This window comes from Poecilia latipinna, unplaced genomic scaffold, assembly GCF_001443285.1.
Source record: "Poecilia latipinna isolate Pla-1442-1.1 unplaced genomic scaffold, P_latipinna-1.0 Scaffold1561, whole genome shotgun sequence".
Classification (NCBI taxonomy): Eukaryota; Metazoa; Chordata; class Actinopteri; order Cyprinodontiformes; family Poeciliidae; genus Poecilia; species Poecilia latipinna.
Window position 1 is genome coordinate 10,685 of NW_015114177.1, and position 14,445 is coordinate 25,129.

Here is a 14,445-nt window from a genome sequence, read left to right on the forward strand (position 1 = left end):
CAATTTTTTAAAAAATTTTTTTAAATTTCCCCCCTAAAGTAAAAAAAAAAAAAAAAAAAAAAATGTCGAAATTGTTGTGTTTCCATTTAATAGGAAAATCACACGTGAATAAGTCTTCAATGAAGCGGCAAGCCCCTTGGGAGGAGCTGCGTATTTATGAAGCGTTTTGCAAAATTGCAGTGGACAAACACAACTTGGGATGCACTGTGCGATGCTTGAGACCTCTGGTGGGCCAACTGCACATTGTCCAAGGAGGCCAGTGCCTACAAAGAAACATGTTGCTGTTTTTTTTTTTTTTTTTTTTTTTTTTTTTTTTTAATTGGCGCATTTCCATTAAGCAAATTTAGTTTTATAATTCCAATTTGCTCAATTTTATGTGTCGGCGGCATTAACCGTCCAGAGTTAGCCCTAGACTGGAAGCTATTTCTTTTATTTTTACCTCATAATGACCAACTTTCTATTATTCCTATCTCACAATAGTATATACAGTAAGGCAGAGGTCCCCAACCTGTGGGGCGCACCCCACAGGTTGGGAACCTCCTCCCCCGACACAGAAACCACACTTCCCATATCTGTGTCCTCTGTCACTTTTATCAGCAGTTAAAACTGTTTAATCCGTTGTTAACATGTGGTAACCTGTTTTTCCGAGCCGCCTTTAAACGCAACATGAGCGTTTGGTTTACACCTGTGCGGCAGTGAAGGAGACCTGCTGCTGCTGTGCGGAGCTACGCAGGTTTGTGTTAGAATCATGGCAGCAAACCAGCAAAACGCAAAAAACGTTTCACAGCTTTTCCCCCAAACTAACCGACTGAGTTGAGTAAAGCTGCTGGATGAAGGTAATGTTAGCTAAAAGATGACTAGCTAGCTAATGCCAATACAGAACCTTAAGCTTAACAAGTAGCCTTCTTCCATCTCTAACTTTGCTTGCCTCCCGTTCCACCCATTAAGGTCGCCCTGCTCTGCTGACTTGTAAACTCTCGACTTTACTGATTTACAGGTTACCAATCCTTCAGGGAGGGACTTTCAGTTTCATCACGCCTACTTTGGCCATTCTTGCCCTGCCGAAATGGCAGTGTCCAGACCCAAATGCACCTGCGACCCTGTCCATGCAGCTGTTGAATGGCACCGGTCCACTGCCACTGGAAAACTCAGATGAAATCTGGATGCCACGAATACGTGAGGTTAGTAAAATATTCGCTGCAAGAAGGGAATCATTCCCAGATGGATTAGCGACACTGTGCACAGATTGCAAATTCCATGAGCCAAAATACCCTAAGAAAATTCACATTGAGCTCCATAATTTGTAATCTTTCTTAGTGTTGGTCAGGAGTCTACATCATTTTGGATGAACTCCGCTTTTAAACAAGTTTCTGAAAATTACAGCTTGGTAAGAGCTGTTATGCAAGACTATTCTTCAATGATTTTTTTCCTCCCTGTCAATGTACTGTCAGTCACAGAGTTCCCAAAGAAAAGGTTTTTACCTGTGAATTTATCTTTGTGCACTTTTTGACACAGTTCTGCTTCTCTGTGCACGAGGCTGTAATTCCCAGATTTTCTGCATAATACACGTCAAGTAAAAATGTGCTTGGCAGGATTTATAACTGTATGGTGTTTAATGACAGTGGAGGCAGTGATGTTTAAGATACTTAAAGCTGCAGGGTTATAATCATAAATCTGTCTGTTGCAGTAAATTTATTAAGGAACCTGCCAAGTTAAGATACTTTGTTCACATTTGAAGTTCTTTTCCCTATTGACTTAGCTGAGAGCTTGACTTGCATACTTTTCAGCTCTTGATGTCTTTATTTACTCAGCTGGAAATTACAAAAAACAAAAAAAGCAAAAAGAATCTATGTGATGGGGTCTCAGACTACTGTAGCTGCACATATTGAAATATTTAAACAGCACATATGTAATTAGGATTTTGTGCATAAATGCGTTTTATTCAAGAGTTATTTTCAATACCATAGATCAAAATATTTGCTACGAAATTTTTTGTTACGTGCATTTCACAAAAATTGCTCAAAATAATTCATCTTTCCCAAATTCAAACCGACTGCTAACTTCATTATGTTTTCAGTTATGTTGCCCAACATAACTGAAAGAACAAAGCTATTTTTTAGGACTTTCATGTTAATATGCTGGATGTAATAGGACTGACTTCAGTTTTTACTGTGTCGTAAAAACAACTGGAACATAGAAAATTGTTCTCTCACATTATAAGCTTAAAACACACACAGTAAAACAATTGTCTATTTCCACTTCTATGTGTATCTTATGAAACCTTTCAAACACACGAGTGTACAGCCACATTTAGTGAGCTGCTACAGTGTTTGAAAGCACAAAATGCAAAAAAAAAACAAAAAAAACATTTTAGTTTTTATTGTTAAAACAGTAAACCGAGACACTGAGCTTCATTCATTCATTAGAAAATGTTGAGGGATTGGTCACGATCTGTCAGTTTTGTATTATTTTCAGTTTTGTATTATTTTCCATCGGAGTTATTATTTGATATTTCTAATTCCATTCAGAAATTGTCATTGCAGTGTTTCTCCTTTATTTGGTGTTTAGTCTATGAATTTTACATTTACTAGATCCATTTATGCTCTGCAGTGCCAAAACACAAAATCTTACCTAGTGTTTTTGTTTGGGTTTTGAACTTGGAATTGAACACCATTGCGTTTATGTTCCAGTCGCCATAGAGTGGATCCTAGAGAGACTATACATGAATAAATAAATAAACCCAATTTAAACAGGTTTTTGAAAACATTATTTTTATATGTCTTCACTATTGCTGTTACAGGTGTATTAAAAAAAAAAAAAAACTATGCAAAATAAACAGGCAATGCTTAGTCTGGTAGCCCAACAGATTTATAGAATACAGGGGGGAAACTGTGCATTCTGAATGTAAACTTCTGATTTTAAGAGTGAAAAACCCACCAATCTTTGACATATCTTGTCTCTCATTTTTGTGGCATTTAGCAAACAGAAATTTGGTAATTCAAAGTGACCTAAAACAAGAGAAGTTTGGTCTGATTTAACTTTAGACAGTGTGATAAAAGGTCTGCCTTTTTTATGTATTCAAGCCAGTTTCAACTGTATGAAATATATTTATGAGTGTGTTCAAAAGGATAAAAGTGGAACACCTTATATGCAAATGATGTTTGTAAGTGGTGGTTAACTGAGTTACAATCTCTTTCTCTGGAATGCGAGTTCAAAAGTTTTCCTCTTTGGTTTTTTCCTACAGATTCAGGGGGCCATCCTGGTTGCCTCTCTAGTTCAGATTGTCCTGGGCTTGTCTGGACTGATCGGCCTCGTGCTTACATACATCGGCCCTTTGGCTATCGCTCCTACGATCACCCTCATCGGCCTGTCACTGTTCATTGAGGCTGGGAAGAAATGTGGCAGTCACTGGGGAATTGCTGCTCTGTGAGTGTTTCATTGATGCACTCAATCAACACTTTTCAGAGCCTTGCCTTCTTACTGTAGAGATTTTAAGTTTCTCATGTGCCCAAATGTCACACCAAATGTGCTCAATTAGCGGCGTTTCCATTACAAATGTGTGCAAATTCTGCTTATGTGGAAAAACACAACTATGTATGAACTGTGTGATGCTGAGAGCTCTGGGGGAGCCAGCTCACATGATCTGAAAGAAACAAAAACAAACCATCATCCTCCTACCTCTTTGTGTCATCTTATTTGTCGTTTTTGCCAGTAGTAACATCCGACTCGTTTGATGCGACAAAAGGTGTTTCCATTGCAGTTTTGCTAAATAATCTATTTTGATATGGCTGAAAAATCACCTCATGCAAAACTTTATCGAAAAATTTGAGGTTTTTCAAAATGGTTGTGTTTCCATTAAGCAAGTATCAGTTTGCACAATTTTATAGTTAATGGAAATACAGCTACTGTCATTAAAGTAATACATATTTCTTAGGGTCATGTTTGTTGTTATCAAAGTAATACCACAAAATATCCTGACAAAACCTGAATTCCATATCATCCACCCCTAACTGAAACACAACACAGATGTGTTTTCAGGCACTTGATGAGTCTGTGCTGTTGTTTTCGCTATCATTACCAATTTCTACCAAGATTCATCCTCAGTTTGCCTTTGCTGTGGCCTGCAAATAATTAATTAAGTTGGGGTCCAAAAAAATAAAAAATAAACACAGTTTGAGGATTAGGACGTGATTTAAGATACAGTCAGTATTTGATATGGTTGGCTTTTGCTTGTTATGCAAATATATTCATAATTTTGCCTTTGTTAGATGATAGCGCATCAAAATAAGCTCTTTCTGTGGATTAAAAAGCTAAGCTGTTCTGGGTCATGTTTCAGTGAATGTCCACCACGACTTTATCTGCACATGTACAAACCAGCCACCAAATATATTACATTTCATTTCTGATAGAGTGGAATAAATTTGATATGTGTATCTGCAGTCATCAGTTTTATGGCATGAAATGTGAATCCAGATGAAAGTCTAGTTAGAGATCAAATTTCCTGTCCAATGTCATACATGAACAATTAGATACTGCTGATGCACAGCAATATTGAGGTAATGGATTGCTTACATTGTCTGAGTGGTGCATGTTTTATAATATTTGTCACAAAAAGAAATAAATAATAATCCTAATAAATAAGCATCTGTTGTTTTATTGACAACAGACACAAAGGACAATACCAGGAGAATTATGCTGATATAAAACCCCTTATTAACACAGCGCCCCTGGAGAAATAGATCCGCTCTGCAGCACATTGCTTTTTATTTGCTTTTTTCTTTTTTTTCTTCAGCATAGGCACGATCCTAAACTCTTAAATGTTTTTCATTTTAAAAAGATAAAATATATCGCATTGTTGGCTAAATGGAAACTCGTAGGGTGCCATACCACAGCATAAAAAACAATACATAAAAACCACAGGGCTGACCAAAGGGCTGTATATTAAAATCAAACACAGAAAAACAGACCACAGAATAAAAGGTGCACAAATTGACAATAGTTGTAAAAGTTAAAACGAGCAAGAAAAAAATGCACAGAGTAAAATTGTTTTACAGAGTAAAAAAGGTGTGTTTTTGAAGCACATTGCTTAAAGCATTTCACTGTGTAGGAACAACAACAGAAAAAAAAACACTGTCAACAGTTTGCACGAGATGCTTTTTTAATGAACAGTTCAGACAGATGAATTGGAGCAAAATTGTTAAGTGACATAAAAAAGAAATATTAAAGACTCTCAACTTCCTTTAATATGCATTTAATTATTTTTTTAGCTTAGGGTTAGTGAGAAACATTAAAAACATAACCTTGTCTTATCTTTGAACATGGATAATTTAAAAAGACAAAAAATAAAAGTCCACAAATGAGGACACTCAGTTTGCATTTTCTCTGCACATCAATACACTATTGTGTAACAAAGTGCTATTTGTTTCCCTAGCCTATAGATTCACATGGATATGGACAACAAAATATGCAAAAAAACACCAATGTGTATAAATAAAACTACTTTGTCTTTGCATTGAGGCCAACAAATGCATGCATCTTAGATGAGTGGCTTCACAGTTGTTCCCAGTCCTGGAGGATTGAAGAGTTATCTATTCACTTTCATCACAGCTTCATTGATATTTTTTGTTTACAAAAGTTACAGTTTTAACCTCAATAGACTCAAGAAACTGCAGTAAAACAATCAGAATGACAAACAGACCTTCCTGCAAAGCATTTTCACATGTTTGGGAATCACTTAAATGTGTTTCTTGGAGTATTGCATAAATAATTTTAATGTGTGAGAACAAGTAACTTACTTAGGTTGTTCTTAATTATGTAAAATTATCCTTTTTGAGCTTTACATCATATTATGATGTTATTCCCGCAACAAAAACATACCTGGAGTGTTGATTTGATTCTTTCATACTTGTTCGAGAAATCTTTGAATCTCCTATGGCAACCATACTGGGGTGCCTAACTGCTTGTTCTTATCAAGTGTGGCCTTCCATGCAGCTCATCCTTGGAGCTTAACTGGGACTAAAGCTAATGTCACAAGCTGTACTGTGTAGAGAAAACAAAGGAGAGATTTTTGAACCCTTAGTCCTGACATCAATCAGTCAAAAGTGTATTTGTATAGCACATTTCAGCAACAAGGCAGTTCAAAGTGTTTTACATCATAAAAACATAAAATAATAAAATAATAATAATTAAAAAAAAAAAACATCATACAGTGTGCTACTTCTCCATGTTTGGTTCCGGTTCTGTGGATGTAAGGCCTCCAGAAATGAGTGGATACAAAAACATCCAGTTGTTAATGCAGTGGTTCCCAAACTTTTTCTTCTGCGCCCCCCCAGTGGTTTCCAAACATTTTCTGGGTCCCCCCTATGGATTACAAATGGCTGTCTGGTTGAAACGACGTGTGTGACGGGGCGGGGGGGTTCAACTTTTTTGGGGGCAAAATGAATGTACGTAGCTGAAAATAGACACCAACATCGGTAGCCTACTTGTTAAGCTTAAGGTTCTGTATTGATATTAGCTAGTCATCTTTTAGCTAACATTACCTGCATCCAACAGCTTCACTCAACTCAGTCGGTTAGTTTGGAGGGAAAAACTGTGAAAAGTTCTTTGCGTTTTGCTGGTTTGCTGCCGTGATTCTAACACACCTGTAGCTCCGCCCAGCAGCAGCAGGTCTCCTTCACAGGTGGAAACCCAGCGCCGTAGCGCTCATGTTGCGTTTAAAGGCGGCTTGGAAAAACAGGTTACAACATATTAATGGATTAAACAGTTTTAACTGCTGATAAAAGTGACAGAGGACACAAATATGGGAAGACCCTACTGTATCAAATTGACATAGGAATAACAGAGAGTTGGCCATTCTAAGGTAAAAACCCAGCGCATACAGTGTTCATGTTTTGTTTTTATTCTCATCCAGACGGCTTCCCCCGCCCCCCCTGCAATGACACGGCGCCCCCCCCTAGGGGGCGCACCCCACAGTTTGGGAACCTCTGTGTTAATGTGTTGTGATGCTAAGTCATGCAGTGATTTATAAACAAACTCATGTATTTTAAAGTCTATTCTCTGAGCTTCAGGGAACCAGTGGAAGGACTTTAGAACTGGGGTGATGTACTCTAACTTCCTGGTTTTAGTGAGACATGTCTATGAAGGGGAATTTAGAGGGTTCTGCTGCATCATGACCGGGTATATTACTTCTCTACGATGTCACCTTAATTTTCTATTTCATATATAAAATCAGCTTACCATATTGAAGTAAAATTTGAACTCTGACATGTGATTGTGAGTATTAATATATGAGCAGTGTCTACATGAACATTTTGTCCTGTCTTCTGTTCTGCAGCACAGTCTGTCTCATCCTCCTGTTCTCCCAGTACCTCAGCAAAGTTCATGTTCCAATGGTTGCATACAAGGATAAGAAGTGGAAGGTTTTCCAATATCCACTGTTCAGGCTCTTTTCTGTGAGTCGCCTCAGATTATCTTCTGTATTTGTCTTTTCTCACAGTAAAGTTTTTTATATATATATATGTTGGAAAAATGTCAGGTAAGAGAGGATGAAATTCATTTTAACAACTGTGCTCAAGTTGGAATTTATTGTGCAATTTTGCTAATCACCACAAGGCAAACATTGCTTTAGGCTAAAATAAATACACCCCATGTATTAGCTGTAGGTGATGCTGAACAAATCAGTTTAATGTTGACTGTAAGCTGCATTCAGTCCTGATTGCTGAGTAGTTGCAGTAGGCCCTGGCATTGTCAAGTTAAAATATATTCTAAATCTCTCAGAGCATTCTAAGAGAAGTGTGTAAGGATTAGAGAAAATCCATAAGAAATTCAAACAAAATTAGGATTTAAGAATCTTAGTTAATAATACTGAGTGTACACATACATGTTTGATCAAAAATAGAATAGAAATTAAAAAAGCAAATGTACAAATAAAAGTTTATTTAAAAAGATTTAGAGACAGAAACGTCTTCAGGAAAAAAAAGTCTTCAGTCAGTTACATTTCAGTGTTGATAGTTTTGAATTCAATCTGTTTTTCAGTTTATCTAGTTGCCATATGTCTTAGCCAACTTTTAGAGTTGGCAAAGACTTGCAGCAATTATCAAGATTCTGCAGGACAAAAACCCCAACTGTGAGTCTAAAACATGTCTGTAGAATTATTCATTTGGACTCATGTCTGAGTTAGGTCAAGGGAATACACAACATGTTCCACTTAATGGTTGAGGAAATGAAGCCAGGTATAACATCAAATGAGACCACATGTTTTTCAGAATGTAAACAACTTTCATAAAATTGTGGAGTTATGTTCTCCATTAAATGATATGATGCATGGCATTATGCTCTACAGGATTCTCTTTAAAGAAAAGAAAAGGTGGCAGTTAGTCACGTATCATGAGATGAGCGTCCTTTGTTTTCCTTTTAACCTCCAGCTCTATTGTGGTTGTTTTTGTTATGTTGTATCATTAAGCATGTACTTGTATATGATAAAAAGCTGTTGTAGCTCCAACCTAATCCAAAATGTCAACAGAATTACTCGCTAATTGTTTAGCATTTTTAAGAGTACATGCACACTTGGTTTAATTGTAAAGATGTTTTTCATATGAGACTGAACTCAGAATCAAAACCATTTGTGGACTCCTCTGTGTAAAACATTCAAGCTCATGAAAGGCATTTTTTTCAAGGAAACATATACCTGATTCTTTCCCCCTCCTTATTGGACAACATGATTGCAAACAGTTATTTATTAGCTTGTATTATAAATTAGTGAATCTACGGGAAATGTTGACCACTTGAATTTCTACTTTATGTATCATCCTTTCTGCTTTTTTACTTCAGTAGCTTTATATAGTCACACAAAATAACCTAAGTTAAATAATACCAAGATGCTCTTGACACTGATCTTAAATTCCAGGCTTTGTTTGGAATGTGTGGTGCCTGGCTGATCTGCTTTTTACTGACCGTCTCTGACGTCCTGCCTTCAAAGTCGAATCAGTATGGCTTCTCGGCAAGAACCGACATCAACCTGAATGCCCTGAAAAACTCGCCATGGTTCCACATGCCTTATCCAGGTAAGAAATCCTACTTAATACCAAAATTTAATCTTTAAACATGCAAATACAAAATGCAATTATCGCTGTTGGCCAAAATGCACAACCAGTTTATGATTAACCTGTCTGTCACTAGAGGACCCAAATTTGGGTCCTCTCGTGACAGGGGTGTCAAACTCCAGTCCTCAAGGGCCGCTGTCCTGCAACTTTTAGATGTGCCTCTGCTGCACCACACCTGAAAAGAATAATTAGGTCATTAGCAAGGCTCAGGAGAACCGATCTACACAGGGAGGAGGTAATTAAGCCATTTCATTCCACTGTTTTTTACCTGTGGCACATCTAAACACTGCAGGACAGCGGCCCTTGAGGACTGGAGTTTGACACCCCTGTCATTGTGAATGACAACCTGAGACCAACAGGTTAAGAGGGAACACAGACTATTGTAGTTCTGTAATTTCAGGCATCAGAACATTATGAAGCAATCAGGGCCTCATGTACAGACACTTAAATCAGGAAAGCAGTGTATGCAAAAACAGGTATAAATGCATCACGCTTTCTGGACACATGATCGAAGCATATTTTCTATATTTCAATCAACACTGAACAGAGCACACGAGTGTGTTACCAACTCCTTCTTGGACATGCAACTATTAACATAAGAAAACAAATAGAACATGTCATCAGGTCTGATTTTGCAGAGGGGCCAAGGCTAGAGGCAGAGTTGCTGGGTTGGGCTTGCAACCCATAGATAACTTCTTGCAGTTCTTGTTTTTTTTTTTTGTTTTTTTTTGTGGCAATTGCTTCGAGCAATGCAAGGTCAGACATTGGAATGAACATGCTGGGATGTCCACTACTGAGAGGATCGGCAACATTTGGTAGCACATTAATTCCTGGGAAGAATGAATCTCATGGTTTTCTCAAGGTTGTTGGCAACTTTTCATTGTAGAATAGGGGACTTCAGGTTGATTGTAAATGGCTATCAGTCCATCCATTATTTTCCACTTATCTCTAAGTGAGAGTCCAGATACACTGCGGAGGAAACTCATTTCAGGTACTTGTATCTGCAATCTCATTCTTTTGTTCATGACCCAAAGCTTGTGACCATATATGAGGATGAGAATGTAGATCGACCGGTAAATTGAGAGCTTCGCTTTTTGACTCAACTATTTCTTCGCCATGAAATAGCTCTTTTTAACTCTTCCATGATAAATACGGAGCAACAATTGCTCTTATAAGTATATTGATGATGATTTGTTTTTGTGTCAACATGCATGGATGCTGCACACCTTCAAACTGTCAAAGTCTCTGCTTGGATAGAAGTGGTCACACTTTCTGGACACATCCAAATTTGCAGTACTGTAATTCTGCCACAGTTGGCGCTATCTGACAAATTCCAACGGTTTCTGAAAGGGGAGACATTGCACTTTCCAGCCAATATCGGGTTATTACAGTAATTTCACAGCTGCAGCTGCAGAGAGTGAAATTAATCCGGGGGACACTCGTTTAATAGACAGTAAATTGCGAAAATAACTTGCTGGGTATTGAAAGTTCCAGTTGTTATGGATAAATGGGTAAATATATCATCTCACAGGACATTTAAATAACTACTTACAATTAAAATAAGGAAGAAATATGTAGGCAGACATTTGAAATTCAGGCGTAAAAGGGTTTTAAATTATGTAACGGCAGCAAGAATTCAGATGATTCCTCAAAACTTGCTGTACTGAAAGCCCTAGAATTCAAGAGCTGTACATTACTTTCACTCTAAAATTCTTCAGTGAGCCTGGCCTGTATATCAGTACAGTCAGATTAAAGAGATTTAACACCTGTTTCAAATCCTGTATATATTAGTCAAACATGTCCAAGTTTAAACCACTGCAATATGTTTTACATAAGTGTAACTTCAGTACTATAAGAAAGAATGACATGTCAGCTGAAAACTGGGACTTTTTTTGACAGTCGCCTTTGAATTGCAAATCTTTATATTTTTTTCACCACTTACATGCCTGTATTCACCATGTAAGTGTGTGCATATGCATTAGACAACCACTTTCACAATACCTATGGGAGAAGTTGCATTACTTACAATGCAACTTGAGCAGAGTGTTGAGTAGTTCAGCAAGGGTTTAGACACATGCCCATTTACAGAATGTATAACTTTTTAGTAGAGCTCAAACTTTAGGTTCGCTGGGGTCATGTGAAAAGGTACCCCAACGTTTCAGGTCAGTGTTGCATTTGTCAGAATTTTGGAGTTGCAGATCAACTGGATTGTCCACCAAAGTTGGAATTCCATCTTTAAAGGTTGGAGGTCTGGGTCACTAACCCATACTTCAAAATTGAATATAGCTCCCAATCAAGTAGAACACAGTAATAAAAACGATAATTTGATGCACTATTGGAATTGAATGTGATACTGACGTCATTCTTGAATTAAATAAGGCTGCCACTGCTAAGGCTCTTAGCCACTGCTATTACAGTGCTGTTCAGTACAGATTAGTTTAATTATGAGTTTAATCAAAAGCAGCAGCAGGAATATATTCAGTAATTTTTGCAGCAGAATGACAGAAGCATGACTGCTAGCTAGGGCTGAGGGATATGAGGAAAATCTAATATCCTGATATATTTTTTGCTATATCACGATACATGATATATCACAATATTCTTAAATGAGCTCCAATGTTATTTTAAGCTATAGACCCCTTGCAGCATGATCTCATCCACGCAAGTTCCTGCCTCCATTTCCCTGCTAGACTTAAATGTAAGCTCATATAAAAAGAGATGCAGTGTTTTGCTATGAACTGTCTACACTATGACTAGATAACAAGGTGAGAAATAAGTTTTAACTAAGAAAAAAATAGTGAGGGAAAGAGAAGTAGATCAGTTATGCTTGACTTTGACAAACTTAACATAGATTTGGTGTGGAATAAGGTGTGTTTTGGTTCAGCTTAAAAATAAAAAGGCGACCTACACACAAACTGACAGATCATCAGTAAAGCAGGTGTTTAAATTAGCTAATCAGCCACCGCTGCTATTGACTGATAGATAGCTAATCTACCACAGCAATCACTCATTAATAAAATTAGCAAAATACACATCAAGCCTAAAAACCCAAAACTGTAACAAATTGAATGTTATGTTCTGTGTGAGGGCAATATTTGAGTGTTTTTAGTGCTGAATCCTAACACATAAAGTTGCGTTGTCTTCAGTTGCTATGGCAACGTGTCTACATGTAAAGCCAACATGGGGAGCGAGAAAAAAAGAATGGTTTTGAGTTATTTTTCCCATTGCATAGCACTAAATGAATCATACTTACGTCTACAGGTTTCACTTTAATGGAACGGCATGTTAAACAATAGTCTTATTAGTTGGTGAAATAAATTTATGGTACAGCCTTTTGTGGCAATAGTTTTACAACATGTTTCGCAAATTACCTCATTTTGTTTGACATCCTCCATATAAAATCTGAACTACTGCCAAAGTATTGTTCCAGCGCTGTTTCTCTTCGGAACTAGACGAGTTCATCTGACTCCTCTTCAGTTACCGTCTCATTCACCCGCTCGCCTCAAACTCTCATTGTCACCATGTTGTTTGCTTTCTCCGAGCAGCGTGATTGGTAGAAAATTCCATATTGGGAGGGGGAAGGGACTAGTGATACCTTCATAGGGTGTCGGATAAACCATACTCACAGTGAATTTGACGGTGAAAGTTTATTATAAAGTTTATTATTTGAATGACAATTTATACTCGATGGTTGCGATATAGCCCGGCCCAGCCCTACTGTTAACAACTTGTTTTTCTGAAATACGGACAGTAATAAACAAGAGAGAAACGGTGCAGCGGTGTTCAGCTTTCTGTGTGAAATAACAGAACTACATATTATTAACTTGTGATTTGAATATTACTTTTGATTTGGATTTAAAAAAATAAAATGTATGTGTGGCTATTGGATTACATTTTTTTTACAGTATTACCTAAATGAAATAAAGAAAATAAAGTGGCAGAATGTAATTACATGTTCAGCAAAATAATCCACTGATCTGAGCCTTTATCATTATGCTTGGGTAAGCAATGAATGTCTAGAAGACAAAATGAGGTATCTGGGTTTATTTAAGCTCATCAGATCCAGAACCTGAAGATTCTCATTGATGAGTGTCACTGCAAACATCAAAAGGCCCTGCTAGACTTAAGTGTAAGCTCATTAACACAATTGCTGCACGTACCTCACAAATGTTGTTGGCAGACTTGACCACAAACTCTCTTGCCTTGTGTTACAGTCCAATCAGTAAGGCACAAGGACAAAGGCATATATGAAAAAATATTTTCTATTTATTTTTCCAAAAAATCTTCACAAAAGACTTTCACCAACAAATCTCAAAAATATATCAAAATGGCCCTACAAGAAATCATCAAATAAGGCAAACCTAACTCAGGTTAACAAACCAAATCTGACTTCACACAATGAACACACAGGGGAATTCATGCACAAAGGCTAGACTACACAAAGGAGGATGGGTGGGAGATGAGACAAAGACAAACGATGCATAAACATAAATAACAAATTTAAACTAAAACATTTTGACTTTAACAGTACTGTTAAAGCAACCTGACACCAAAAATATTGTAGCAGTTGTGGTATTAGTAGGGAGAGGCAGACTCTTGATCATCAAGTCCCCTGCTTCCAGCAGCCTGATGGATTGTTCGACTTCCTGGTTTGCCTTACAATCAGTCCTCTCCCAAAGCCAGTCCTTTAAACTCAGCAAAACAAAATAGATAACGATCCAAATAAACATGAGGTGTTTACCAAATGTGTGCACCAATAATAGTAAACAACCTAATGTAATAGCCACCACAAAAAGTGAAATTATAAATATAACGTGTGAAAAATTCTAAATCTATTATGTGAAAATATTTACATAAATACTAACACTGGGGAAAAGATGGAGAAACCTCCAAAACTTGAATAAATTAAGAGGCACAAACATGATACCAAATTACAAAGAATCACTTTCTATTACTATTACTCAAGCAATACTGCAAGAAGTGACATTCAAACCCATGACTCCAGGGTAGACTGCGACCTTAGACTGCTCAGCCATTCTGATGTCATATGGTATGCTTAAAGGGTGAAGAACACTTGACAATTCAATAAGGACTATGCCAAACTGCTGAGACGGGGAAAATCATGCAGTTTTTCTGCCAAATGATGGGTTGTGTACTTGCATTGCACCCATGGCCCCCTTATAAATTGTTAGCATAGTGTGCGTTGAATAATTTTATTCTGGAGAACCACTGAACATCTCCCACAAATGTTAATTGCAAACCTGATCATAGACTCTATTGCTCTGCCTCAAATCACAGAAACTGCACTTTTTTCCAGCACTAACAAGATGCACTTTCTTAAATG

The 14,445-nt window shown here is 37.3% G+C and overlaps 1 protein-coding gene across 2 annotated transcripts in view; it reads left to right on the plus strand.

The window, feature by feature from the left end:
* The first annotated feature begins 698 nt into the window (after nucleotides 1-698).
* The window catches only part of LOC106963638 (solute carrier family 23 member 2), a 38,356-nt gene continuing 24,609 nt past the window's right edge, over nucleotides 699-14,445 (plus strand). The window contains exons 1-5 of one of the 2 annotated variants that reach the window (XM_015058661.1): nucleotides 699-733; nucleotides 998-1,181; nucleotides 3,245-3,426; nucleotides 7,334-7,451; nucleotides 8,906-9,062. In XM_015058661.1, the coding sequence (XP_014914147.1) occupies nucleotides 1,107-1,181; nucleotides 3,245-3,426; nucleotides 7,334-7,451; nucleotides 8,906-9,062 (532 nt within the window). In that variant the 5' untranslated portion in view covers nucleotides 699-733; nucleotides 998-1,106. Of the gene's footprint in view, nucleotides 734-997; nucleotides 1,182-3,244; nucleotides 3,427-6,992; nucleotides 7,177-7,333; nucleotides 7,452-8,905; nucleotides 9,063-14,445 lie in introns of those variants that run through there. The other variant, XM_015058662.1, reaches the window with a different exon arrangement.